The sequence below is a fragment of the Drosophila pseudoobscura genome, chromosome X (genome assembly GCF_009870125.1).
Source record: "Drosophila pseudoobscura strain MV-25-SWS-2005 chromosome X, UCI_Dpse_MV25, whole genome shotgun sequence".
Lineage (NCBI taxonomy): Eukaryota > Metazoa > Arthropoda > Insecta > Diptera > Drosophilidae > Drosophila > Drosophila pseudoobscura.
In genome coordinates this window covers 60,939,889-60,964,670 of record NC_046683.1, presented here as the reverse complement: position 1 = coordinate 60,964,670, position 24,782 = coordinate 60,939,889, and the positions used below count along the sequence as shown (strand labels likewise).

Sequence of the window (24,782 nt, the reverse complement as noted above, 5' to 3'; positions counted from 1 at the left end):
CAAGGATGGACTTGAATAATACTGAACAACACAAGATATCTTGTGAAATTTTATTCTAAGGGTGTTGGAATGTGTGTAACAAAAATAAATAAGTTACTCTATATTTAGTTGATCGTCTGCAATTTAAGGCAAATTTCTATGCTAATATTGAGATCTGGCTTGTATCTGTTGATCAACCGCAGCAAGTTGAACTTTTTCGCCTTCGAGTTGTTGGACTCCAGCTCGTACAAAGTCGACAGATTAACCAGCAGGCTCTCGTTCAGGGATCTCTGGGGATTCTGGTTAATGGCATGCTCATACAGATTAATGGCATCCTTGAGCTTCCCAGCGTACAGCAGGCACACTCCCATGTTGTTCAGGATCAACGTATTGCCAGAATCCAAGTGCAAAGCCTTTTGAAATATGAGGTACGCTTCGGGAAAATCGTTTTTGGCCACTGCTATAAGGCCCTTGTCCATAAGGTCCCTTAGATCAGGCGCAGAGTTCCTGTAAAAGGAGTATAATCAGAATACATTTATCCATCTATGAAATATTCAAAGCTTACATTTCTCGCAGTCGCCGGGAGACGGCAAACTTTTGCTCCGCCCCAAAGATATCACCGATTTGCAAATAGATGCGACCCCAGGCCGAGTACAGAGATCGCTGGTCGTCCTTGCTCAGGTTCGAGCGTTTCAACAGGGTTCCATCCATTATATCATCAATCATACTGAATTTCTTCATCTACACGTGTGGGTTTCATTAAATTATAAATTTATGTTCCATGTAAACCCTTGGGACTTACCATCAGGCCACAGTTTATAATGGAGTGCAAGACCCTCTCGCACCGCTTTTGCCAGAATTGCTCGGCAGTCTTGTTCTGCATCTGTATATAATGCTGCTTGATCTCATTGCTAGTCACATGCAGTTCCGACAGCCTGTCCAGGGCTACGTGGGGCTTTCCCATGTAAATGGGCAGCTCGGCGAGTAGCAGGCGGAACGAGAAGCACGCTATGGACCCACTTTTTCCATTGTACATCTCGGGATAGAAATCGTAGAACACATCCGGTGCTGTGAGCTGTCCAAAGGGTTCCGCTTCGGTCTGCAGCAGCTCGAATTCGCCCAGCTTGGCCAGCAGCGCCAGGCGAGTGAACCACAGCTGCAGCGAGTGAGGGGAATGCTTGGCTGGCTGTCCAGCACGTCCATAGCCCTGGCCGTAGACCGTCAAAAGTCGGCCAGTTAAATTGACTGCCGTGCGGAGGCAGCCAGCATGGATTAGGTTCCTCAGGCCCCGCTCGTCTTGGGTGACATCGTCCACGCCCAGGATCTTCCGGTTTGCCAATTCAGCTTCTCCAAGGTGCTGGGTCACTGCCACACTGATGGGATCGGGCTGAAATAGGTGGTAATAAGGTGAAAAGCTCTAACAAGATTCTGTATCTCACCGACCAGATCGTGTTGTAGGTGTATGCCAGGCATAATCAATTTACTGTGGTCATTTTCGCGGGGCAGCTCCCACAAATTACGGACCTCGTCGGTAACTTTGATGGGCTCCTCTAGCTCAGGTGTTTCCACAAATTCGGGAGGTTGAAAGAAACCTGTGAATGTGTTTGACAACATATTGTTGCTGGTACCGCTGCTGGTGCCACTGACAATACTTTCTGCTGGTATCTCCTTGGACTTGGGTTTATTCGTCAGCTCATCAAAAAAACTAGGTGGATCATTAGCAAAGTATTCGCTAAGATTAGATTTACTTGACATTTCTTTCGCGTTTCCTATACTAATTTGCTGGTATGTTTCTGGTATTTCGAGCAATAATACCAGGAAAAACAGCCTACTATTAGAATATGGCCAAAACAATATCGATAGTATCATGATAATAGCAAAACCATAACATGGATACTATCGATAGTGCCTTCGATGGCCTGACACCTCTAATTTCAACAAAAAACAACCAAAAAACAAACAGGCAATCAAAATAAAACCTTTCCCAGAACATGCCTGCAAACAAAACCAGTTAGTGTAAACGCAGAACACCTATGATTAATCAGGAATAAATATTTTGTATGTATATTCGCAGCAAAACCACTTAAATGGCATCGGAAAGTTACAACCATAAAGAAATGGAATGATGAGGAAATAAAATCTATGCTAACATACATCTCTAGGCACGGCAATATCGAGGTAACCATTATCCTCAACCGATTCAGACTTGAGCTTTTGAAAACGACAACAATCATTTAATAGAAGCCCACGGCAAGAAAGTACTACACGAAACTGATAGAGGAAACCAAGATAAGCGGCTCTTGGAACACATTTAAATGCAAGCTAAGATATCTAAAGGGTACTCTACAGAAGGCCAACACCTGGATGAAGACGAAAGGAGCAGAGATTGATGATCCCGTCAGAGTTAGAGGTAAACTTATTACTTACCAAAAATGCTTTTTGTGATAACGATTTGCAAATGTTTGCAGAGACCTTGTTGCAATTGTGCCCGCACTATGATCAGCTGGTTGACATGTTTGGCGCCGATTTCAATTTTGAATCTTCCATGAGCAATAGCGCGTGGAACACTGACTTCAACCATCCGCGCTCATCGATATTCAGCAACGACGACTCCCTCAATGAGGAGTATCTGAGATCCGAAACCGAATCATCAGTGGATCCCATTGACTGCTCTGATTCCTTATACGAGACTGAGCTACAGAATCACCAAAGTAGAATCGAGGAAAAGACCATGGACCATAGTTGCCCTGCTGCCAAGAAGATCGATGAGCTGGACTTTAAGGAAGCCATTCTGCAGTTGGAGGTGGAGAAATTCCACTGGCTCAAGGAGAAGGAGCTGAGAAGAATGAAGTTTGAGGAGAAGAAATTGGAAACAGCCGTTGAGCTGAGAAAGCTCGAACTGGAGCAGGAGGAAAGAATCGCGCTGTATGAAATCAAAATGAAATATAAGGATAAATAGACCCCAATTACAGACCTCCCCAACGCTATAAGTATTACTAGGGCAGGCATGTGTAAATATAAGACTAGCTTTGTGGCAATACACGCAATACTTACTGCCTCTATCGTTCCACTATGTACGCTTAAAATAAATAAATAAAAAACATATTTATAAACTATTCTGGAATTCGGATTTATTAATCTATTGCAATTATACTCGTACAATTCATTCATTTTACTTATTAGGTTTTATTGTACAATACATAGAGCAAAAAAAAAAGATTATTCTAAAGCTACAGATTATGATGCCATTTGATGACCAGTTTTTCATTTGCTTTTGGTTTTTTTTAAACATAAAAACGCCGTATTTACAAAACAATGGAACGAGCCCCCTCCGAATGGTTCAAAGTTTATTGCCCATTGAAAATCGTCTCGGGATAATAGCTGGGGGCGTTGAACATGCGCGGGAAGCCATTCCCATCCAACTGGCCCACTGGCAGCACCGACATAATATCACTGCAAAGAACGAAAAGGAAAGGGAATATATAGTTGGTACGCACATACAAGCACACAAAAATAAAAAAAGGGAAACACATTTAGTCCACTTGCTGGTGAAGAGAAGTGCGAGAGTGAGTGCTGCAATTTGACGCCCAGGGAGAAGGCAATCAGCCAGCGGGGAGTCGACGGAGCGGTGCGGCACATGCTACACGCATGCGCTGCGTTAGGGTCACGTCCCGTCCCCTAGCCTCTATAAATATGCACAGGACGGGCCATGGACCCATGGACCCATGGACCCATGGAAGGAGCTGAGCTAAGCTAAGGGCAAAATTGGACATAAAACACGCTCAAGTGGCATTTTCGGTCCGGAATACAGAACTGGACGCGCAAGTGTTTTACGGTCACTTATGAGTACAAACGATTTTTAATGCCAATTTCCAAAACAATTGATTATATTTTGTTCCCAGTTTTCCCATTTCTTCTGGGTGGAACATACTCAAGTGTTGAATGAATTGTTTTACGAGTTATGTAGAAATGGAATGGAAGGCAAAGGTTCGATGTATGTACCCTATGACAGGGCAGAAATGCTACAGATTCAAATAGAACTAATTCTATATCAACTTACGATCGTTGCTGGGGCGTACGGTCCCGTTGCCGACGATTCTTGAACCAATTGGAGACCTGGGTGAGCGTTAGGCCCGTCTTCTTGGCCAGCGTTTTCTTCTCATCGGGCGTGGGATAGCGATTGGTCAGATAGCAATCCTTTAGGGCATTCCTCGACTTCTCCTTGAAGCAATAGACAGTCTCCTCGCCATCCCATATTGTCTTGGGCAGGGGGTATTTCTTTCTCAGGCGATACTTGTCCACCGCTCCCAGGGGACGACCGCGTACCTTTTCGGCCTCTTTGTAGTGGGCCTTGAACCAGAGATTCTGCAGATCCACATGGTACTTGATGGAGAAGCAGTGCGTCTCCAGTAGGTTGTAGAGTTCGTGGAATTGTCCCAAATTGTACGCGACCATGGCGCGGGCCCGCAGCACACTCTCGTTCGTCTTGAAGAATTCGCTGGGCGGCAGGCTGCACAGGAAAGTGGTTAGCTTCTCGATGTCGCCCTTCTGCTGCAGGGCCTCACACATGCATTGGATCTGGGGATGGGTACAAAATGATGATTACCCAAAAGCCTCCTCAGAGAAACGTTCAAGTCCTCACCTGGTCTGTGGAGAACTGCAGCATTTTGGCATCGATGGGGAAGTTGCCCACGGCGGACATGTTGTGGCCAGCCGTTAGATTCGATATGAGGTGTCCCCCGGTGACCGGATTGCCACCCAGACCGCCGGCACCACCTCTCTGGAGACCGGCGCACAGGGAGTCCGTCTTCGTATTGCCATTGAGATCGCCCAGAGGGCCGCCACTGACGCCATTCTCGAACATAATGCTGTTCAGAGTAGGGTAATGTGTGGGCGTGGTCGAGGCCGTGGGCGGTGGGGACTTGTCATAATCGTTGGTAATATCCTGAAAGCGGCGCTCCAGCAGATGATCCTTCTCCGCGGCCTCGTACGGCCCAAACTTATCCAGCTGCAAGACGGTCTTGCACGAGAGGTTGCCGCGATAGCCTGGTCGGGAGGGGGTAAGCGAAATCATGCGGAGAAATTAGCTCTTTTGTCGTTCGTTCTCACGTGCCATTTCGGTGGGCTGGTCGGTAACCCCCCCACACCCCAGCCCACCCCACAGCCCCACACATTTGGAGGTGACTAATCATCAAATAGCCGACCAAAACGATCGTTGTCTTTCGACACCTTCGGACGGTGACGGAGACGGGGACTGTATATCATATCGAGACCAGAAAGAGACATCAAGCAAATAAATAAATCCGATATGTGTACATAAATGTAAGTGCATATATGCCAAAGAAATATGTATTTGCATATGTGCATGCATACATATACAGATATGTAATACATAATGCATTTGATGGTACATTGGTTTAGGCCACAAAAACGGGCTATGAATCAACGAATTTTGGATGGCCTACAGCCAGCAAAGAACAAAAACTTGTAGAGAAGGAAATGATTTGAAAAACTAAAAGAGATAAAAGATCCTATGACCAAATGGGAGCCCACCCATATGCCCATATTAATGGTATCATTATTGGAGTGCATATACCAACGTCATCTTCTGTTCTATAAAACCCACTTGTGCACTACATGCAGTCCTCAAAACTTTTGTAATATTCAGCAAATTGTGTAGTCCAGGCTTTAATTGTTTATGCAGCGCCTCATTGACGCCTCTGTCTACATAGGGGTAATACGATATTGGCCGCCTCTGGTTTTCCGCACTGATCTGATAGGACTGGACATTGTATAACTAACCGGGATTTGGCAGGAAGAGCGATCCGTAGGCCATGGGAGAGCTGAGATTATCCTGTTGCGCCGCCGAATGGTCCGATGAAGTGCCGCCGGAACTGGTCGAGTCCAGGTCCCCGCTTATGGACGCTGACAGATTGTTTGTATCCATATTTTTCTCAAACATTACGCTAGTTTTCTATTATTTGGTTTGTGTATGATAACTTTTCACTTTTGGGGTGACTATGGGGTTTTTCGGGCTATCAATTAAAGCACTTGATTGATTTTCATTAATTCATAATTTTTGTAATATTTGGTATTTAAATACTTTAAACTTAAAAAAAAACATTCACTTTGCATTTGTATCAATTTTCTATTGATTTTCTTTACACTGTTTTATTTTTTGCTTGTGCAAAGAACTTTGGGATTTCGTTGGGGAGATCCGTTCTCTCCTGACCGTCTTGACGCGTTCGCTGTTCAAAATCAAATGAAATGCAAGCGGAAGAAGCCGTGCATGGGGAATCCCAGGCCCGGCCAGGGCAGGCAGGGCAGGGCAGGCAGGCTGTGTGCTCCGTTCCATTGCCGTTCGGTTCGGGTTCGGGTTCGAGTTCGGGGCTGGAGAGCGCTGACTGGTTGTTGAGCAGGCCAATTTAGGGGTGGATTGCCTGTGCCGTTATCCTCGGCGTAAGAGGGCGTAACCTCCGGGCAGCCATTTTGTCGTTTGCCAAACTGTTTCTCTGCGTGTGTGTGTGTTATCTAACGGCGAAAAACATTGAATTTCATTAAGAAACAAACATCATGACCTCATTAGAATCGTGTTTACGGGTAGGGGGGTGTACATACGTATGTATGTATGTATGTATGTACATGGCATTTGGTATAGGGTATCTAATGAATGCCCGTGTGCAGTTTCTTGGAATTTACATCAAATTTCTATGACATTGCTTCTTTTTTGCACCGAGTTTCTGGCTGTGTTTTGCCGTATTTTTTGCATATAAAATGCAAGATATATCCACGAGTGGAGTATATAAAGTGGACTCTCGGTCTCTGTCTCTGTCTCGGTCCCAGACCCAGACTCAATGCAATTTGATTCCCAGGCGGAGGCTGGGATTGGGAAAAGAATGCTCGCTACTTGCTGCTTGCTGCTCGCTGCTCGATGAGGCTCTGCCTCTGCCTTTGGCTGCTCATCTAATGGGATCAAATTTCAATTACAAAATTCCTCCTCTCCTCCACTGCTGCATGCAACACGAAATGGTGCGATAAAGTAAAATGAAATAAAACTGACATGGACACAAAGGTGACAATCCATCCACAAAAAGGCTAAACAATTGCGCTGCCGTCGCCGTTGCCCCCAGGAACACGGAATACAGAGACACACAGACACACAAAGCCATACAGAAACAGGAGCACTTTTCCAGTTGTTGCTGCTGAAGGGAATTCATTAGGCATCAAATTAGGAGGGTTGACAATTTCGTCACACTCGACGCAACGGAGTCCCAGGTCTCAGGTCTCAGGTCCCTGGTCCCAGAGCACAGATTTGTCACAGGCTGGCCGGGGAGGGGGGAGAAGGGGATGCTCTGAGCCCTGGCCCTTTCACATTGCGTGATCATCGATTCGATGGACGGGGGAGCGGGGGGGAGTGAGAGATTACTGCAGGTGTCGATACCGATTACAGATTACTAATTTCGATATTTGAGCTTTTGTTGCTGCCTGGCAACACCCCCCCTGCGATGGGGTGGGCGAGGTGTGCCCTCTAATTGACCGCAGGAAAAGGATTGTGAATTGTAATCGCATCCCGGCTAATTCCATTATTAAAATCACGTGTCAGGACTTACGGGCCGTCGCGACGGCAGAGCTGTCGGCCGGAATCCACCCAAAGCTTTTTGCATTATAATTATTATTTTCGCTTTTGTTTCGTTCTGGACTCCCTTTGGGCTCTGGGCTTTGGCCTGAATGGAAATGCGTCTTTCGGTTCGTTCCCACACTATCGTGTTTGGCTGAGCCAAGCAGATTTTTTCCTTCGAGTGTGTTTGGTGTCTGCTTCCTAAATACTGCAAGCGCATGCATGCAAATTGTCTCGCAACAAATAAATGGACTTGAAACAATTTAAATGCACTCCGAAATCGCGGACAAAGATAAGAGAATAGTCGTGGATACGATAAGATTCACATGGAACGAAGAACTGCGCATACACTGGCATATTGGCTGTTCTATCCATCGATACACAAGGTCATCGTAAATGTCTGTATATAAAAGGAATTTCATTATTTTCATAAATTAAGCCCGGGTCCCACGCAGATGCGCAGCTTTCCTCCTGCCCAGCCGACCGAGAGGCGCTGCCGCATGTACATGAATATTCGAGGAAAATTCGAACCAAACCAAGCATGCATTAAAACTAACATCGAAATATTCGATGATTTGAATTTGATACTGATTCATTCATTCCCAAAACGAAATTATAGAAAGTAGGATAAATATTTGTGAAAGAAAATTTAGAAAATTTTCAAAATTATTTCCGAACAATGGCAATTGAACGCAAAGTTCCCAAGAGTAAGCCCCGCAGCTCTGTTGCCGCACGCCGTGTGAAAAAACCCAACCCAGTACGTCTTCGCAGTCTGGGGGATCTGAAGGAGTCGGAAATGATTAAAGTGACATCCGCTCTGAATGCAGCAGTCAATCTGGCATCGGCGGAGGATGATTTGAAGAAGAACTCGGATTCGCCATTCTGCCTGCCCGACGAGGCAGAAATGTGGCGGAGAAAACAGAAGATGCGCCGTCGAGTGGCCACCGCCATGAAGCTGCTGGCGCTCGTGGAGCGCGGCTACGTGGACAGCGGCTTCGAGCACACGGCACCTGTTACTCTCCCAGAGGTTCCGGTCCGACGTCGTAGTCGTAGTGCTACCACTGCCACCATCGATGCTGCCAGCAACTGTCGCATCTGCGGTCGTCCCATGCCCGAACAATGGTAGAGGGACTGTCGCCGTACGAACCTCCAGAAATTGTTTTATAAGGTATGTACATACAGATTTATAAGTGTCCATTGTAGCCATCATTTCCTTGGTTTTCAGGTGGCCATCAAGCTTTGCATACTTGTAGTTGTTTCGAATAGAAGTGAAATATGCTAAAGTTCAATTATAATTATTCATGTGTACTTACCTGTAGAAACTTATAGATCCGCCACCCTACAAACAGGCAATAAACGGCTATGACTGCACCATCAAGTGGCCCATGCCAGGCAGAAACGCAGGAGACCGAGGGGCGCTGCCGCATGGCGAGTGACGCGAAGCGGTCCGAACTGAAATATAGAAATATATAGAAGCTATCCTAACTGAAAGAGCTAAGCATGCATTCTAACGAGAAAGGTATGCTAGCTATTTTAGAAGAGGAAGGAATTAGTAGTTGATATTATATACAGCCTAAGACCCTAAGTCGTTCATGCAGGGATTAATTCGAGCTACAAAGCGGAAGGCATAAAGGTACATAGTTTCTAGTGGATCTAATAGGAATCGTGAGGTAAGGGCCATCTCAACGTGTTGAGATCAAGTTGTGCATAGAAATCACACCAAACATTTATCTGCGATTAACTAAGGATGGGAAGGTTTATTAAGAAAAGAGCTGTATATTTAAAGATGAATATTTTCAAGATGAAAATATCACACTTTCATTCCAGTTGCCGCCACGCAAAGCAGGAAGTAACAAGAGAAGTATTTTAAAACTATAATATCAAAATAAGACAGAACTTTAAAGATATTTTGCTGGCACGAAATCGTGATTATACTATTTAATTTGTATCTACATAAATTCCTTATTTTGATTTACTTCCTTGCATTGAATATGAGGCATCCTTTCCTGCCATTTCATTCTGGCAGTACTTATCTTAATCCATACATCCTTTGGCTACTTCCATGCTCAATACCTAATGTTCGTCTCTTATTTCAGGACAGTTCCAACTTATTGCATCACTCAGCATTCCATTGTATGCAAGTACCTGGAAGTCTCGAAACACTTGGGCTATAATCTTCAACTATTACTCAATTTCCCATGCGAAAATCCCTAAAGTTCCTCTCAAATTTGTATATTTACTCATAACTTCTTGCATAACCATTTGCGGCTGGCCAACCCATCGTTTTCCCATTGTGTTCTACTATTGTGCCCATAGACATAGACGACTGGCCACAAATTGCTTAACTTCACGCAAAGATCCAGACAGACAGACAGAACAGAAGAGAAGAGAACCCACTGATATTTAGCAAACGTCATGGTATTAGGATTGTTGCGAAGAACCTGCCCGGTTAATCCTACAATTCCAGTTCACAGACCAGACAGCCAGAGAATAGAATGGAAAATAGAGCAGCAGCCCAGAAAACAGCTTAACAGCTGTAATCTTGAAATTCCGAACAAAACGTTTTGTAAAGTGTCCCGGGATGTTGTCACCTTGTCGTCACGTTGTTCCTTTCCCAGTCCCCGACCCCGACCACGTCCCCGTCCCCGTCTGCTCCCATTCATGAATACAGTCTGCACGGATGCCCTTATCCGTCTGTCGATCACACAATAATGGGCAAACCGAGGTATAATACGCGAGTCTGTACTGGTGACTGGTGACTGGTAGGCGGGTAGGCGGGTCGTCGGAGCCCTCAGACCCTAGAGGTTTCTATATTGCGTCTGAAGAGGGTAAATGATTTTCGCACCTTGTGTTTCGATTGTTGGATTGGACATGTTGTGGGCATTACTGAAAACCGATATTATGTATTTATAGAGTTATTGTGACATTCCAATTAATAATCATCGGTTTGCACTGATCAGCCACGAAGAAAATAAGACAAATCAATCAATGCTGCAGGAGGCTCATTAATTTCAAACATATGTCGAGATACAAAAAAATTTCCACAGCTAATTGGGGGCAGAGGTAGAGGCAGAGTGCCCCGTTTCGTTTCCCCCATTCGGAAAACAAAAAGGGGTGCGATGGGATGGGATGGGATGGCATGGGATCGGATCGGATCGGGTGGGGGTGCATGTGCATGTGTAAGATGATCCTTTGACGGCAACTAGCCACCTCATTATTCTCATTAATGAAAACTTCGTGTCGTGCGGGTCTCTTCTTACCGCAAAGCAACTATAAATCAAATAAACACACAGTCTTTTCTTAGGTTTTCCTCCTCCAGCTACATATTTTCGCCTTATACCTGAGCTTTTCCATTCCATTGATACCGTTGATTCCATTTCTGATATTTCTTTACCAGATTTGAATATGATAATTTGTTGGTTTGCTTACTTCCTGAATAAGATTCCGATTCCGTGGAAAAGTGAAACTTAACTGGAAAAAGGTAACCGAACGCCTTGATAGCCATCGTTTTTGTAGATCAGTTTTATTGATTCTATTTTGAGTGCAGACAAGGCAAAATTCTTTGGAAAATGGCACAGTGAAAATGGGAAATGGAGAAATGGGTGAATGGGTGAATGGGCGAATGGAAAGGGATAATCAAGAGATAGAATCATTCATATTTCGGGTACACAGATGCTACTTTGAAATGCCATAAATCCATGGCCTGCAGATCCATAACTGGTTCTGGTTGAGCCTGCCTTTGATTGACCATCGAATAGAGTTTTAAAATCATAAACCCAAATAAAACTCTCGTGGGACACAATTAGTATACGTTTTTTTATGATTTTATTTTAGACATATGCTTCCCCCGTCGTCCTGGTGGACCGACCACAAAATGAGCAAATAAATCATAAATGTTTCATTCGCCGTAATTGAGCCTCGCCTCGCCTCGTCTCCGCACAAACACCCTTAAGTCCCACAATGGACCGGCGCGGAGGGGGTGAGGGAGAGGGTGAGGCGGTGCTGGCTGTCGCTATGGCCACAGCTACGGTGCTGTGGAACAAGAAAACAAGAAAAACAATGTAATCCGATACAGGTTCGGAATGTGCGTAATTTTGTGTGTAATCCTGTAGAGGGAGATGGGAAGGGCGGGAATGAGAAGGATATGTACATGTACCCCAAAGTCCTTTACGGGGGTTGGTTGCTGCGCCAGGCCAGGCTCCGCCCACCTACCCCTGAAACGTCTGGCAATGAAACACACACGCACAGGGAATGAAACGAAAAACGGAACACAATTTAATGGAACTTAAAATACAATTTAACATAAGAACATGGAAACGTGGAAAAATCAAACATCTTTGGATAATCGTCGGGCAAGGCGGCTGTTGACATCGATCAGTCGAATGCTCCCGCATACAGTGGCCAGTGGCTTCAGGAAATGTCCGAGGCCGTCACCCAAAGGCTCCGTAATGTCACGCATGGAGCAGAGGATGTTGTACACAAAGATCAAAGGCGGCTGCAGGAAACCATTGAAGAGCGTGGTCAGCACGGGCTTCAGCAGGTAGTCGGAGGTCAAGTGCAACAGGCCCACAATGAGGGTGTTGACCAGGGAGTAGAGAACGAATCGGTAGCCCTGCAGAATGAAGGCCACCACAAAGGCCACGACGATGTGGAGGAGTCCGAACAGCTCCGCCCAGAAGTGGGTGGCGTAGGTGGTGGCCCGGTCGGCCAGGACAATGGCATTTATCCTGGGATGAGTGTCCGTGGTGGTCAGGTAATCTGCACAGCCGTGCTCGAACGGATAGATACCGATGCAGGTGTGACGCGACTCCTCCTTCTTGTTCCAGTTCGGCTCGGGCAGATCGTCGATAATGCTGTGCGAGTGCTGCGGCTGACACTTGCACATGTTGTCCAAGGAGTACATCAGGCGGTTGACAAGGCCTGTATTCATGGGATGCGCCTGGGATGCCTTGTTCAACTTTGCCCTCTGGGGGACTCTGGCACGACCACGAAGGGGAACAAAGACGCGGGGGCGCCTCTTCGAATAGCGCTCGAACTCAATGCGCTCCGGCTTTTCCTTCCCGGTGCCCAGCAACAATTTCTCTGGTTCGGCCCGCATCTTGTACAAAGCGGACGGGGAGCTGTGGTCCGAAACTGTGGTCTCTGTCAGTGGATCATTTTTGAACGCGTTGTATTGGGTCTTGATCTTGACATTTTGGAAAATGTCAGATTCGCTGGACATTTCCATGCGGGGGCGGACCTTCTTGAGTGGAGACTGCATTTTGGCTGTCACACCCACGTGATGGACTCCAATCAACATGGATTTTGAGTTGGCGCACTCTAAGTCGGTCGATTCGGACATTTAGCTATTCAAGCTGCTGACAACCATTCAAAACTAACTGACAAATCGATTTTGATATTGTTATCGTCTGGCAGGAATTGAAAAGAGAGGGTGACGACTCTGCCAATATGAAATGATTTTTAGTTCTGTGCCGGAGAATAGGAGAATTATTTCAAAACAACAATCAACAAATTCGGATCTCGGCTCTAAACTTGATATGTTCAAACTAAAAAATACAGGTATGTAACTGCCGAAATTGGCCACTAACAGCAAATAAATTCTACCCATCGATAATTATAGTCGCGGGAATATCCAATCCAGTGTGACCGTTTACGGCATTATATTCTTTTTGGTATATTTTGCAGTCGAAATGGAGTATCTTTGTGTATATCGGTATTCAATGGTATTTTTACCATTTTATAGCGAATAGAAACTTCACGCAGGTTTTTTAAATGTTTGCCCTTGTGCTTCCATTGTATTTAATTTCCAGTAGATTTTATTTATATCCCTTCAAGCAATTCCACTTTGGCGCGCAGCTTTACTCTCCAATAGTATAAATACCCGGGTAGGATTTGCTCTCTTTGTCGTTGTGGAATGACCTTTATGCTTTGACCTTCTTTGTTGAACCCTTATTTTATACACAATTGATTATACGAAATTAATTAATCAATCGGATAGAGTTATGTGTCTGAGAACTGAAACTCTGAAGCTCAGCTGAGCTCTAATATTAAACCGAAAATCAAAACCGAGGATCATGGACAGAAAACGATTAACCCATTGTTGACCAATAGGTTTCATAATAAACTCCACGAAAATTATGAATCTTGAAGAATAGTAGCGCAGTTCAGGTGAAGAATATCGTCGTCTTTTGGTTGAGTAACGAAAAAGGATAGGATGACCTACAAGAGTAATTATTATCAATTCCGCGGTTTAACTAAAGTTTTTTACCTGTTTCAATTGAGGGGGTTAAGTGGGTTAAGTGGATAAATCCGCGGTCACATTGTGAAACTTATATATTTAACATACCGGAACTTTTCCAGAAAAAATTCACATAGTAAATACCATTAAGGGGTGCCTTTTATTTATTAATCTCACCAAGCATTAGCCTTAGCTAAATTTAGAACCGTTTAAATGTTTTCATCGGCTTGGCGCAGCGTGGCTACCAATATAGAAACCCAATTGACTGCCGCCTATTTCCGAGGTTCGTCCAACAAATTGCGATTGCAACTCCGGATTGCGATTCCATCTGGTGCTGGATCAATACGAAGACGATTTCTGGCTGTTCCTCCCGTCTGTCAAAGTCCCGTCAACCGTAATCTATACATACTCGTACATTTAATGTTTAATCTAATCTCTGGGCCCTAAGCTTTTTTGCCATAGTCACTGTGTTTAGTTTTTGTTTTGTTTTCTTGTTGCACCTCTGTTTCCTCTATCCCCGCCATGCCATGTGCTATAATCCATTCTCCGTCTTGTTTCAGTTCAGAAACTGCGTAAAGTTGGTCTTAGAGGCATGCATAGCACATTGGAGGACGTCAAGCTGGAGAGCATGCAGGTGAAAATCCTGCCGGCTCTGCAGGACAATTACATGTACTTGATTGTGGACAATAAGACGCGCGAGGCAGCTGTGGTGGATCCTGTGGACCCCGAACTGGTCATCAAGACCGTCCAAGAGGCGAATGTGACTCTCAGTAAGGTGCTGACCACCCATCATCACTGGGACCATGCCGGTGGCAATGAGAAGCTCGTCAAGTTGTGGGAGAAGGAGTTGGAGGTTTATGGCGGAGACGATAGAATCGGCGCACTGAACAAAATGGTTCGCCAAGATGACAGCTTTACCATTGGCAGTTTGAACGTACGCTGCCTCTCCACTCCATGTCACACCACCGGCCACATTTGCTATCATGTGACCGCCGGCGATGGAAAAGGCGAGGGAGCTGTGTTCACTGGCGACACTCTATTCCAGGGCGGCTGTGGCCGCTTCTTCGAGGGAACCCCCGAGGAGATGTACGAGGCCCTGTGCACTAAGCTATCGGCTCTGCCGGACACCACCAAGGTCTTTTGTGGCCATGAATACACATTGCAGAACATGAGCTTTGCCCGCCACGTGGAGCCCGATAATGAGAGTATACAGCAACGCATAGAGTGGGCTAAGCTTCGACGTGCGTCTCAGGATCCCACAGTTCCCTCCACCATAGGCGAGGAGAAGATCTGGAATCCGTTTATGCGTGTCCACGAAGCATCTGTCCAGAAGCATGCCGGAGGAGCAACCGATCCCATCATAACCATGGGAAAGTTGCGCAAGGAGAAAGATAACTTCAAAGCCTAATTGATAAATTTGAAATGTGATTATTGGATTTTTTTTTTGAATAAAATGGTACTGCACAATATACATTTTTCCGGGAGCACGCACCTGCAAGATACAGCTGATGCTAGGCAGAGCAGAGCATGCTGAGGAGCAGCGGGTGTTACGTTTAAACTGAATCTTATGTATTTTGAATACACTTATCTTTTAGCTATTGTGCTATACGTGTACATTATTGCAAGTATTCTACCATGAGATGAGAAGCAGTCTTCGGAGAGAGCGAAAGAGAGCATCCGTCTCGCGCCTGTTGCATTTGAAAGGAGGCACTAGCTTTCGCCATTGGAATAAAGAGGCAGCAAACTGAAAAAGCCACTATACACCTAAATGGGAAAAAAGTGGACAACATGTCGGCCAGCGTTCTAATTGGGACTCAGCGGACTGAGTCAAAGGCGAGCAGCGTAGATCTACCAGAAACGTTCGACGAACTGCAGACTGACAGTGGAGACGAGTAGCACAGGCCTTTTTTATGTTTATATCTAAAAATCTATATATATGCATATATGCATATAATAAATCAAAGCAGTATCCGAAAAAGCCAATAAACGTAATAGTTTATTTATTTTGAATTCCATTTTGAAGAAACCGGGAACATCGCAAAATACACAGCTGTTCCCTGTGAAATCGATACACATATCGATTGTAAATGTCATTTTGACACCCCATTCGCATTCAAACAAAAATGGCGGTAGTCATTCCCAATGAGATTTAAAAATTGCATTGCTTTTTGCCACAGAAATGGATAAAAAAAATCGGAGAAGTTCGGTGAGTTTTGTTGAACTTTTAGTATGTAGTCGAATACTTATCAAAACATTTAAAGCTGCGGCGGCAACCGCCAACCAAAGAAGACGATCAGACAGCGACATCTACAATGCAGAATTCCATGCTAAAGCGTCGTATCAGCTTTAGTGGCAAGAAGTCCGTGAGGTGAGTGCATGCTCTTAATTCGTATAATTTACTGAAACAATACTGTTCTGCTTCACAGGGTGTTCGTGAATACAGAGGAGCCTCACTATTGGGAAAACTCCTACGAATTATCGGATTGCACCAATGGCGAAGACAACAGCAAAGAGCAGGCACCAAAAACCGGCCCCAGCCGGCAAGCGCCGACAGCGGACAAGGAGAATGTGCATATTGATATGACGTTGAATCTGAGGACGAGCATCGATGTGCCCATGTTTCCATGCGAAACGAATCGTGATCCCCCCAATTGTTCGGTGCCCCGCGAGTCGCTATTTGCCGAGAGCTTCTCTCTCTCCTCGATTGGACGGGAAAAGCTAAAGGACAAGCTGTACAGCCATCGAATTACGGACAAGACCATAGATCTGATGCAGATCACATCCAAAGTTGGCGACGACTGCTCGTTGGATTTGTCCACGCTTAAAAAGGAACATATGAAAGGACAACCAACGACATTTGTGAGTGATTCCTTAATGGACATCACGCCACTGGGATTCGTCGATCCAGTTGCTGCTTCTGTCCCCGTTCCAGTAGAAAAGGATAATGATAATCCTGTACAGAAATCGTTTAAGGAGGTGGAAGAGTGCCGAAAGGACAGCCAGAGGCAGGGAGATATATCCTTTGACTGTGACATTAATGGTTTGTTGTTTCCTCTCTTCATTTGAACTGTTCATAGTAAACTTTCTCCCTCACAGATTTCAGTGCCAGAGACCGAATGCCGTCGAATGGTTCCTCCGATACAGACTCCAACAATAGCACCATCAACTATCTGGGAGACGAGTCTGCTCTCATTCCATTCGACATGATTTCTGGGAATAACATCAGCAAGAAGCTGAACTTTCGTCAGCTGAACGATGACCTGGAAGCGGGAAAGATTAAGGTATTTGCGAACGGCCCCAGGACCCCGACCACCGATCCCAGGGCCAAACAGAAGAAGTTCTGGCATGGACTGGATGAGGATCTTGATCAGGACCAGCAACATAAGGACATCAACATAAGGAGCATTAAGCCGCGTGGCCCTTTAAATTTCAGTGTGAATATGACTATGTCCCCCTTGGCACAAGCAACGCCAGTGGCAAGGGTAGCGCCATTGCCGAGGGAAAAGCTGAAGATACCGGATGACAAGCGCAAGTATCGACTCTCGCAGGCGGATGAGGTGATGCTAGACAACACGAACTTCCTGGCACATGCCAAATTGGGTGATGAGACCCAATCCCGAAATAGTTCCAAGATCTTCACGAGGAGAGAGACAACATATGAGAGCTTGGAGCTCGATGTGGGACTGCCCAACAGGAGCAGCAGCTGCAGCCAGAACTTCCCTCCATCCACTATGCAGGAGGCAGCATCGAAGCACTCCAAGCCCAGACAGACCATTCATCTGCCTGCGAAAATGGAGCAGGATGTGTTTCAGGTGGAACAAGCTGCTACCGCCATCCCTCCAGGGCGCTCCTCCTCCTCCTCTGCCAGACGTACCTTGAACCTGAACGAGTCCATGGACCAAGACATTGTCGAAGAGAAAGCCATAGTCACCCAATCAGAGGTTAACGTCACGCACAAAGGCGCCAAATCGAAACGTAGAGAGACTTTGCTCATGGAGGAAAGCATGGAAGAGGATATTATAAGTCCCCTCAAGGAGCTGCATCTCAAGGCAAGTGCTCCTCCCAAGGAAAAGGAGAAATCTAAGACCCGTCAAACTCTCCACTTGGCGAAACCGTTGGAGGAAGACGAAGCCCTCCCTCGGAATGCTGCAACCACTGTGGCCATAGGGAAAGATAGTAAGCACCTGGCTGAAGCCGTTCAGGAGCGTCTACCAATGGGTAATCATAGATACAAAGCTAGGCAGACTATTCTTCAGGCGGAGCCAATAGAGGAAGATTTCACTGGCACTGGGGCCACAAGGAAAGATTATGAGCACCTGCCCGAAGCAAGATACAAAGCTAGGCAGACTATTCTTCAGGCGGAGCCAATAGAGGAGGATGTCACTGCCCCTGGAGCCACAAGGAAAGATTATGAGCACCTGCCCGAAGCGGTTCAGAAGCATCTACCAATGGCAAATCATAGATACAAAGCTCGGCAGACTATTCTTCAGGCGGAGACAATAGAGGAGGATGTCACTGGCCCTGGGGCCACAAGGAAAGATTATGAGCACCTGCCCGAAGCAAGATACAAAGCTAGGCAGACTATTCTTCAGGCGGAGCCAATGGGGAAGGATGTCACTGCCCCTGAAGCCACAAGGAAAGAATATGAGCACCTGCCCGAAGCGGTTCAGAAGCATCTACCAATGGCAAATCATAGATACAAAGCTCGGCAGACTATTCTTCAGGCGGAGACAATAGAGGAGGATGTCACTGGCCCTGGGGCCACAAGGAAAGATTATGAGCACCTGCCCGAAGCAAGATACAAAGCTAGGCAGACTATTCTTCAGGCGGAGCCAATAGAAGAGGATGTCACTGCCCCTGGAGCCACAAGGAAAGATTATGAGCACCTGCCCGAAGCGGTTCAGAAGCATCTACCAATGGCAAATCATAGATACAAAGCTCGGCAGACTATTCTTCAGGCGGAGACAATAGAGGAGGATGTCACTGGCCTTGGGGCCACAAGGAAAGATTATGAGCACCTGCCCGAAGCAAGATACAAAGCTAGGCAGACTATTCTTCAGGCGGAGCCAATGGGGAAGGATGTCACTGCCCCTGAAGCCACAAGGAAAGAATATGAGCACCTGCCCGAAGCGGTTCAGAAGCATCTACCAATGGCAAATCATAGATACAAAGCTCGGCAGACTATTCTTCAGGCGGAGACAATAGAGGAGGATGTCACTGGCCCTGGGGCCACAAGGAAAGATTATGAGCACCTGCCCGAAGCAAGATACAAAGCTAGGCAGACTATTCTTCAGGCGGAGCCAATAGAAGAGGATGTCACTGCCCCTGGAGCCACAAGGAAAGATTATGAGCACCTGCCCGAAGCGGTTCAGAAGCATCTACCAATGGCAAATCATAGATACAAAGCTCGGCAGACTATTCTTCAGGCGGAGACAATAGAGGAGGATGTCACTGGCCCTGGGGCCACAAGGAAAGATTATGAGCACCTGCCCGAAGCAAGATACAAAGCTAGGCAGACTATTCTTCAGGCGGAGCCAATAGAAGAGGATGTCACTGCCCCTGGAGCCACAAGGAAAGATTATGAGCACCTGCCCGAAGCGGTTCAGAAGCATCTACCAATGGCAAATCATAGATACAAAGCTCGGCAGACTATTCTTCAGGCGGAGACAATAGAGGAGGATGTCACTGGCCCTGGGGCCACAAGGAAAGATTATGAGCACCTGCCCGATGCAAGATACAAAGCTAGGCAGACTATTCTTCAGGCGGAGCCAATAGAGGAGGATTTCACTGCCCCTGGAGCCACAAGGAAAGATTATGAGCACCTGCCCGAAGCGGTTCAGAAGCATCTACCAATGGCAAATCATAGACACAAAGCTCGGCAGACTATTCTTCAGGCGGAGCCAATAGAGGAGGATGTCACTGCCCCTGGAGCCACTAGGAAAAATTATGAGCACCTGCCCGAAGCAAGATACAAAGCTAGGCAGACTATTCTTCAGGCGGAGCCAATAGAAGAGGATGTCACTGCCCCTGGAGCCACAAGGAAAGATTATGAGCACCTGCCCGAAGCGGTTCAGAAGCATCTACCAATGGCAAATCATAGATACAAAGCTCGGCAGACTATTCTTCAGGCGGAGCCAATAGAGGAAGATGTCACAAGGAAAGATTATGAGCACCTGCCCGAAGCGGTTCAGAAGCATCTACCAATGGCAAATCATAGATACAAAGCTCGGCAGACTATTCTTCAGGCGGAGCCAATAGAGGAAGATGTCACAAGGAAAAATTATGAGCACCTGCCCGAAGCGGTTCAGAAGCATCTACCAATGGCAAATCATAGATACAAAGCTCGGCAGACTATTCTTCAGGCGGAGTCAATAGAGGAGGATGTCACTGCCCCTGGAGCCACAAGGAAAGATTATGAGCACCTGCCCGAAGCAAGATACAAAGCTAGGCAGACTATTCTTCAGGCGGAGCCAATAGAGGAGGATGTCACTGCCCCTGGAGCCACAAGGAAAGATTATGAGCACCTGCCCGAAGCGGTTCAGAAGCATCTACCAATGGCAAATCATAGATACAAAGCTCGGCAGACTATTCTTCAGGCGGAGCCAATAGAGGAAGATGTCACAAGGAAAGATTATGAGCACCTGCCCGAAGCGGTTCAGAAGCATCTACCAACGGGAAATCATAGATACAAAGCTCGGCAGACTATTCTTCAGGCGGAGCCAATAGAGGAGGATGTCACTGCCCCTGGAGCCACAAGGAAAGATTATGAGCACCTGCCCGAAGCGATTCAGAAGCATCTACCAACGGGAAATCATAGATACAAAGCTCGGCAGACTATTCTTCAGGCGGAGCCAATAGAGGAGGATGTCACTGCCCCTGAAGCCACAAGGAAAGATTATGAGCACCTGCCCGAAGCGGTTCAGAAGCATCTACCAACGGGAAATCATAGATACAAAGCTCGGCAGACTATTCTTCAGGCGGAACCAGTAGAGGAAGATGTCACAAGGAAAGATTATGAGCACCTGCCCGAAGCAATTAAGGAGCATCTACCAACGGGAAATCATAGATACAAATGTCGGCAGACTATTCTGCAGGCGGAGCCAATAGAGGAGGATGTCACCCCAAGAAAAGATTGTGAGCACTTGCCCGAAAAGAAAGATTATAAGCACTTGGCTGAACCAGTTCAGGCGCATCATGTGTCGGACAGTAGATATCGTTCGTCGAAATCTAGGCAAGCCCTGCTTATGGCAGAAGCCATCGAGGAGAATCATTCCACTGCATACCATAGTTTAGAACCGAAAATATCTCAGGAAGTCAGGGAAAATTCTGTGGCCTTTGAGCCCATCAATACTCTTCCACTGTCGGAACTCATTGAAGAAAGTAAGGCAGCAATTCGGACGTCTAAAGCCCGCCAAACTCTGCCCTTGGCCGCTCCCATGGAGGTAGAGGGGGAGGAGCCCCCGACAGAACCACCTCTCGAGGAGTCTACAAAAGTGGCTCCAAGTCGTGGCTCCCGAGCTCAACAGACGTTGATCATGTCGGAATCTATGGAAGAGCAGGAGGAGGAAGTGGACTTTCACAGTCCCATCCAATCAATAAGAACTCATCCGGAGCTCCTTCCAATCACACCCATGCTGAGACTAAACGGATCAGGGTCAGTTTGTTCCATGGATGAATTTGAACTGTTTGAGGAGGAGAGCAAGCAGGCGGCTACGCCTCGCGGTCCGTTTCAGAAGGCGTCGGTATTGCTACGGAAAATACACTCCATGGGTGAGTCCATGAAAATGAGTTTCGAGGAAGATACCTCAGGATGTGGCACTCCTATACGGCACAGTGGAAATGCCAAGCGATTATCGGACCACCTCACGCCTAATCTGCCAGAGGCCAAGAAGCGTAATACCCATCTCTTTGCGGACAGTAAAACGGAGCAGGAGATGGAGATGGAGATGGACATGAGTGTTTCCATTAAAGAAGTGACGACAGCGGTGGACAAGAACTGTGACCTTATCTTACGGCCCCAACGCCCCGTATTGGAGCAGAGACCCGTCACTATTTCGGATGTGTCCGCCTACTTCCAAGCTCAGCCGTGCAAGGTGAAGAAGAAGCCGGCTGAGAGTAAGACAGAGAAGGAGGACGAGGAGAAGCGCGACACTTGCCCCAGGTATAGTGGAAGCTCCACAGATCGTTCGTTCAAGAGCTACGAACCCACAAACAAGAGATTCATCAATCTATCCGGTGACACGAACTCTTCGACTGCCCTAATGGGTACCATCAGTGTCGATGAAATGGAGACTAGTCATATAGATAAAGTTCGGCTCAGTTTGGTCTCCACTCTGGCTGATGAACCGGACACAGATGAGGAAGCACCAGTTGAAGGCGCAGCGGCACTGGCCAAACAGCCTCAGCCAGAGCCTGAGTCCTGCCAGGAGCAGCAAGCGAGCTCTCGAGTGGTGGCTGCTGGGTCCAGCGCATCCTGCAGGAAATGCATGAACTGCAGGAGATCCCTGAATGAGACAAGGCTTAGCAACGACTCCTTTGTCCTGCCCTCCCAGCCCCAGTGGGATCTGACGCGGGAAATAGAAATGCTGCGACGCGTGAGAGCGAGGCCCAACCTGGATGATGTGCACAAGTATTGGGAAATGAAAGAGCAGGAGAGGCAGACGATCGCCCTGGAGAAAGAGCTGGACAACTCGAGAGATGCGTCCGATGAGGAGGAGTTCAGCGAGTGGGACGTGAACGAGGTGATGGCGGGATACAACAGGAAGATGGAAAGGTGAAATCCATTGAAATACTTTTTACAGGCATCCATTTTAACCCGCTCCGCACCCTAGATTCAAGCGCAACCTGGCCGATAACCCGGACATTTTGCAGCAGGCTCTCGTTCGATTTGAACCAGTGGAAACTTTCTTTGATCGCTTGGCTGGCCTGTTGACCGAGCAGCAACCCAACTGGATATTTGACTATCAGCTAAAGATATCGCGCAAATTGATCTTCACCCATCGACTGCTTACCACATTTCGCCTGATTGTTGACTATGAGACAGTGGACGACTTGGAGACTGCTATAAGGGTATGCGCCCTCAACGTGGAGCAGGCCACACTCATTTTGCCACTGCAGAGTTGGACAGCGTTTGAGCATCTGCTCGACTTTCAGCTGCAGCTCAAGCTGCCAGTGAGTCACACCGACTCCATTGAGGGGAGCAGCGTGGAGGCATTCGCACAATTTCTGCAACGCACAGATACAATTTGTGTGGACGTACTACGCACATTCCACAAATTGTTGAAGGTTCTTACAACCACAAAGGCGAGTCTTCTGAGGTAAATAACATATACATGGACAGTCCATTATTTCCCTTCCCCCGTGTGTCTGAAATTACATGCTCTTTTTCCTATTAGGCAGGGGAATCAAATGGTTATAAAAAAGACTGTGCGCAGGCGTATTGAGATGGATACACGTACGGCAATTGAGAAGACCGATTTCGTAATTGAAGTTGCCAATGTTGAAGGAATTTCGTTCAGAGATATTCTGCACCCAAGAATACATTTATTCAACGAAAATATTCAGTACCTGCCAGTGGGAGTGGCTTTCTTAGAAGAATTTCTAGATCATCCTGAACAGTATCTCAAAACTTAATAAACCTTGAAGGTATTATAAACAAAAACATGGTTTGAAAACAAAAAATTTAATACATATATATTGTTATTTTTTAATTTATTGCTTGTTATCTTTAGCTATCTATTTCAAATTGTTAACGGTATATTAAAGAACATAGAAACTCAAATCGTGCTCCCCCATCATTTCTTCATTGCATTGCATTTACATATGTCCTTGTCACTCATTTCCTTTCAAACTTAGGCGCACAGCTTTACTATCTAGTCAATAGCCGTTCACCAATGACCTGTCTGTTTTGAACTTTTTTGCTTAAACTTTATTTTAGGCACTTTCCAAGAAAAAAGAGTGCTTCAAATTAGCCAGTCACGTAGAAAACTTATCAATCAATCGGATAAGAGAAATGTACGGAAGTCCTAGCTAGCTAGTAATACAAAATCGAAGATCAAAATCGAGGAATATGATTTCTGATCATGGAGAGAGAATGATTAACCCATTGTTGACCAGTTATTTAAATATACCCACGAATATTATGAAACTTCACGAATTTTAGCGCACTTCAGGTGAAAGATATCGCTGTTTTTTTAAGTTCAGAGGAAAGATGGCATGGATCTACCAAAAAGATGTAGAATCAGTACCATTTACCTCAAATCGTTAAATTGTTTAAATAGAGGGGGGTTCAGTGGCTTAATTTCGTTTTTGTCAGACCGTATATTTTTTCGCTAAGTGCAGGTCACACTGATTTTCTTGCCACCATGTCTAGCTCACACACCTTGCAATTTTTTCATAGTATTATCCAGTATATTTTAGGTCGCGTTATAGGCTCACCCTCTTGTCGAATGCACCAATGTAGAAACCGTGCAGAAATGCCATTTAGAACCATGTCCCAGACCACATCGAATACTAAGTCGCGATCAGCATATCGGAAAAAAGAATGTTAAAAAGTTGATAACGGAGGTTTTTTACACTGGCGCTTCCATGGGGCTTATATTAAAAACATTTATGAAACGTACACAAACGCACCACTCCAGGTGTCGCTTTTAGGAATTACATTAAAATGTAGTTAACATGTTTGCAAGCGTGTAGTTATTGTGTAGTTACCATGTAAAGAAATAAATGTAATGGAAATTGTTGTTGACCGTTTTTTCTTAAACCTTCTATTATAAACAATACAATTAAAATGATAGCTTAAATTTAAACAGTCTTGTAGGAAATTGATTAAGTAATCGGATTAAATTATGAGTTCAAAGCTGAGGGTCGTAGCTCGCTAGTAATATCCAACCGAATATCAAAATCGAGGAATATGATGCAACTTGAGTACAAATAATTCGCAAGTAT

General features: G+C 45.9%; 7 protein-coding genes across 22 annotated transcripts; 4 read left to right on the top strand and 3 right to left on the bottom strand.

Annotated features, from left to right (window-relative positions):
• Positions 1 to 11: 11 nt before the first annotated feature.
• LOC4812303 (trafficking protein particle complex subunit 12) lies at positions 12 to 1,800 on the bottom strand. Its single transcript, XM_001352977.4, has 4 exons — positions 1,423 to 1,800; positions 782 to 1,366; positions 545 to 720; positions 12 to 486 (listed from the first exon to the last, which is right to left on the bottom strand). The coding sequence occupies exons 1-4, from the start codon at positions 1,732 to 1,734 to the stop codon at positions 105 to 107; spliced, it is 1,455 nt and encodes a 484-aa protein (XP_001353013.3). The 5' UTR covers positions 1,735 to 1,800; the 3' UTR covers positions 12 to 104.
• A 67-nt stretch (positions 1,801 to 1,867) lies between these two features.
• LOC6900293 (uncharacterized) lies at positions 1,868 to 3,095 on the top strand. Of its 3 annotated transcripts, none has more exons than XM_002135579.3 (4): positions 1,868 to 1,989; positions 2,054 to 2,157; positions 2,224 to 2,389; positions 2,448 to 3,095. In XM_002135579.3, the coding sequence occupies exons 1-4, from the start codon at positions 1,971 to 1,973 to the stop codon at positions 2,936 to 2,938; spliced, it is 780 nt and encodes a 259-aa protein (XP_002135615.3). In that variant the 5' UTR covers positions 1,868 to 1,970; the 3' UTR covers positions 2,939 to 3,095. The 3 variants fall into 3 exon arrangements, with proteins under 3 accessions (XP_002135615.3, XP_015044081.2, XP_015044082.2); XM_015188595.2 differs by having other exon boundaries at positions 1,870 to 1,989; positions 2,221 to 2,389; XM_015188596.2 differs by having other exon boundaries at positions 1,889 to 1,995; positions 2,221 to 2,389.
• Positions 3,094 to 6,283, bottom strand: Six4 (homeobox protein six4). Its single transcript, XM_001352978.4, has 4 exons — positions 5,782 to 6,283; positions 4,622 to 5,025; positions 4,040 to 4,557; positions 3,094 to 3,432 (listed from the first exon to the last, which is right to left on the bottom strand). The coding sequence occupies exons 1-4, from the start codon at positions 5,939 to 5,941 to the stop codon at positions 3,327 to 3,329; spliced, it is 1,188 nt and encodes a 395-aa protein (XP_001353014.1). The 5' UTR covers positions 5,942 to 6,283; the 3' UTR covers positions 3,094 to 3,326.
• Positions 6,284 to 8,180: 1,897 nt separating this feature from the next.
• Positions 8,181 to 8,975, top strand: LOC6900294 (uncharacterized). The gene is made up of 2 exons (XM_002135580.3): positions 8,181 to 8,765; positions 8,823 to 8,975. Exon 1 carries the CDS (start codon positions 8,277 to 8,279, stop codon positions 8,721 to 8,723), a length of 447 nt encoding a protein of 148 aa, XP_002135616.2. The 5' UTR covers positions 8,181 to 8,276; the 3' UTR covers positions 8,724 to 8,765; positions 8,823 to 8,975.
• A 2,874-nt stretch (positions 8,976 to 11,849) lies between these two features.
• Positions 11,850 to 12,956, bottom strand: LOC4811891 (uncharacterized). Its single transcript, XM_001352979.4, has one exon. It carries the CDS (start codon positions 12,936 to 12,938, stop codon positions 11,925 to 11,927), a length of 1,014 nt encoding a protein of 337 aa, XP_001353015.1. The 5' UTR covers positions 12,939 to 12,956; the 3' UTR covers positions 11,850 to 11,924.
• A 119-nt stretch (positions 12,957 to 13,075) lies between these two features.
• Positions 13,076 to 15,306, top strand: tzn (tenzing norgay). 6 transcript variants are annotated; one of them, XM_033384683.1, is made up of 3 exons: positions 13,954 to 13,971; positions 14,023 to 14,118; positions 14,396 to 15,306. In XM_033384683.1, the coding sequence occupies exons 2-3, from the start codon at positions 14,049 to 14,051 to the stop codon at positions 15,241 to 15,243; spliced, it is 918 nt and encodes a 305-aa protein (XP_033240574.1). In that variant the 5' UTR covers positions 13,954 to 13,971; positions 14,023 to 14,048; the 3' UTR covers positions 15,244 to 15,306. The 6 variants fall into 6 exon arrangements, with proteins under 6 accessions (XP_015044086.2, XP_015044085.2, XP_015044087.2 ...); XM_015188600.2 differs by lacking the exons at positions 13,954 to 13,971; positions 14,023 to 14,118 and adding an exon at positions 13,076 to 13,156; XM_015188599.2 differs by lacking the exon at positions 14,023 to 14,118 and having other exon boundaries at positions 13,883 to 13,971.
• A 587-nt stretch (positions 15,307 to 15,893) lies between these two features.
• On the top strand, positions 15,894 to 23,521 carry Spc105R (Spc105-related). 9 transcript variants are annotated; one of them, XM_033384681.1, is made up of 9 exons: positions 15,894 to 16,041; positions 16,097 to 16,203; positions 16,262 to 16,875; positions 16,932 to 18,242; positions 19,998 to 20,080; positions 20,198 to 20,446; positions 20,564 to 22,608; positions 22,667 to 23,152; positions 23,231 to 23,521. In XM_033384681.1, the coding sequence occupies exons 1-9, from the start codon at positions 16,015 to 16,017 to the stop codon at positions 23,466 to 23,468; spliced, it is 5,160 nt and encodes a 1,719-aa protein (XP_033240572.1). In that variant the 5' UTR covers positions 15,894 to 16,014; the 3' UTR covers positions 23,469 to 23,521. The 9 variants fall into 9 exon arrangements, with proteins under 9 accessions (XP_033240572.1, XP_033240573.1, XP_033240570.1 ...); XM_033384682.1 differs by having other exon boundaries at positions 19,998 to 20,095; positions 20,213 to 20,446; XM_033384679.1 differs by having other exon boundaries at positions 15,895 to 16,041; positions 16,932 to 19,773; positions 19,993 to 20,080; positions 20,198 to 20,314.
• Positions 23,522 to 24,782: the final 1,261 nt, after the last annotated feature.

What these genes read in the sequence shown, in the direction of transcription:
- LOC4812303 (XM_001352977.4), bottom strand. Translation starts at nt 1,734, where the DNA reads ATGTCAAGTAAATCTAATCTTAGCGAATACTTTGCTAATGATCCACCT. An exon ending in TACACCTACAACACGATCTG is followed by an intron (nt 1,367 to 1,422) that starts GTCGGTGAGATA and finishes CACCTATTTCAG; the next exon opens with CCCGATCCCATCAGTGTGGC. An exon ending in TCCCGGCGACTGCGAGAAAT is followed by an intron (nt 487 to 544) that starts GTAAGCTTTGAA and finishes CTCCTTTTACAG; the next exon opens with GAACTCTGCGCCTGATCTAA.
- LOC6900293 (XM_015188595.2), top strand. An exon ending in CTAGGCACGGCAATATCGAG is followed by an intron (nt 2,158 to 2,220) that starts GTAACCATTATC and finishes ATCATTTAATAG; the next exon opens with AAGCCCACGGCAAGAAAGTA. An exon ending in TGATCCCGTCAGAGTTAGAG is followed by an intron (nt 2,390 to 2,447) that starts GTAAACTTATTA and finishes AAATGTTTGCAG; the next exon opens with AGACCTTGTTGCAATTGTGC.
- Six4 (XM_001352978.4), bottom strand. Translation starts at nt 5,941, where the DNA reads ATGTTTGAGAAAAATATGGATACAAACAATCTGTCAGCGTCCATAAGC. An exon ending in GCTCTTCCTGCCAAATCCCG is followed by an intron (nt 5,026 to 5,781) that starts GTTAGTTATACA and finishes CCTCCCGACCAG; the next exon opens with GCTATCGCGGCAACCTCTCG. An exon ending in CGTACGCCCCAGCAACGATC is followed by an intron (nt 3,433 to 4,039) that starts GTAAGTTGATAT and finishes CGTTCTTTGCAG; the next exon opens with TGATATTATGTCGGTGCTGC.
- LOC6900294 (XM_002135580.3), top strand. Translation starts at nt 8,277, where the DNA reads ATGGCAATTGAACGCAAAGTTCCCAAGAGTAAGCCCCGCAGCTCTGTT.
- LOC4811891 (XM_001352979.4), bottom strand. Translation starts at nt 12,938, where the DNA reads ATGTCCGAATCGACCGACTTAGAGTGCGCCAACTCAAAATCCATGTTG.
- tzn (XM_015188598.2), top strand. Translation starts at nt 14,049, where the DNA reads ATGTTTTCATCGGCTTGGCGCAGCGTGGCTACCAATATAGAAACCCAA. An exon ending in CTGTCAAAGTCCCGTCAACC is followed by an intron (nt 14,230 to 14,395) that starts GTAATCTATACA and finishes GTCTTGTTTCAG; the next exon opens with TTCAGAAACTGCGTAAAGTT.
- Spc105R (XM_033384675.1), top strand. Translation starts at nt 16,015, where the DNA reads ATGGATAAAAAAAATCGGAGAAGTTCG. An exon ending in AAAAAAATCGGAGAAGTTCG is followed by an intron (nt 16,042 to 16,096) that starts GTGAGTTTTGTT and finishes AAACATTTAAAG; the next exon opens with CTGCGGCGGCAACCGCCAAC. An exon ending in ACAAAGGCGAGTCTTCTGAG is followed by an intron (nt 23,153 to 23,230) that starts GTAAATAACATA and finishes TTTTCCTATTAG; the next exon opens with GCAGGGGAATCAAATGGTTA.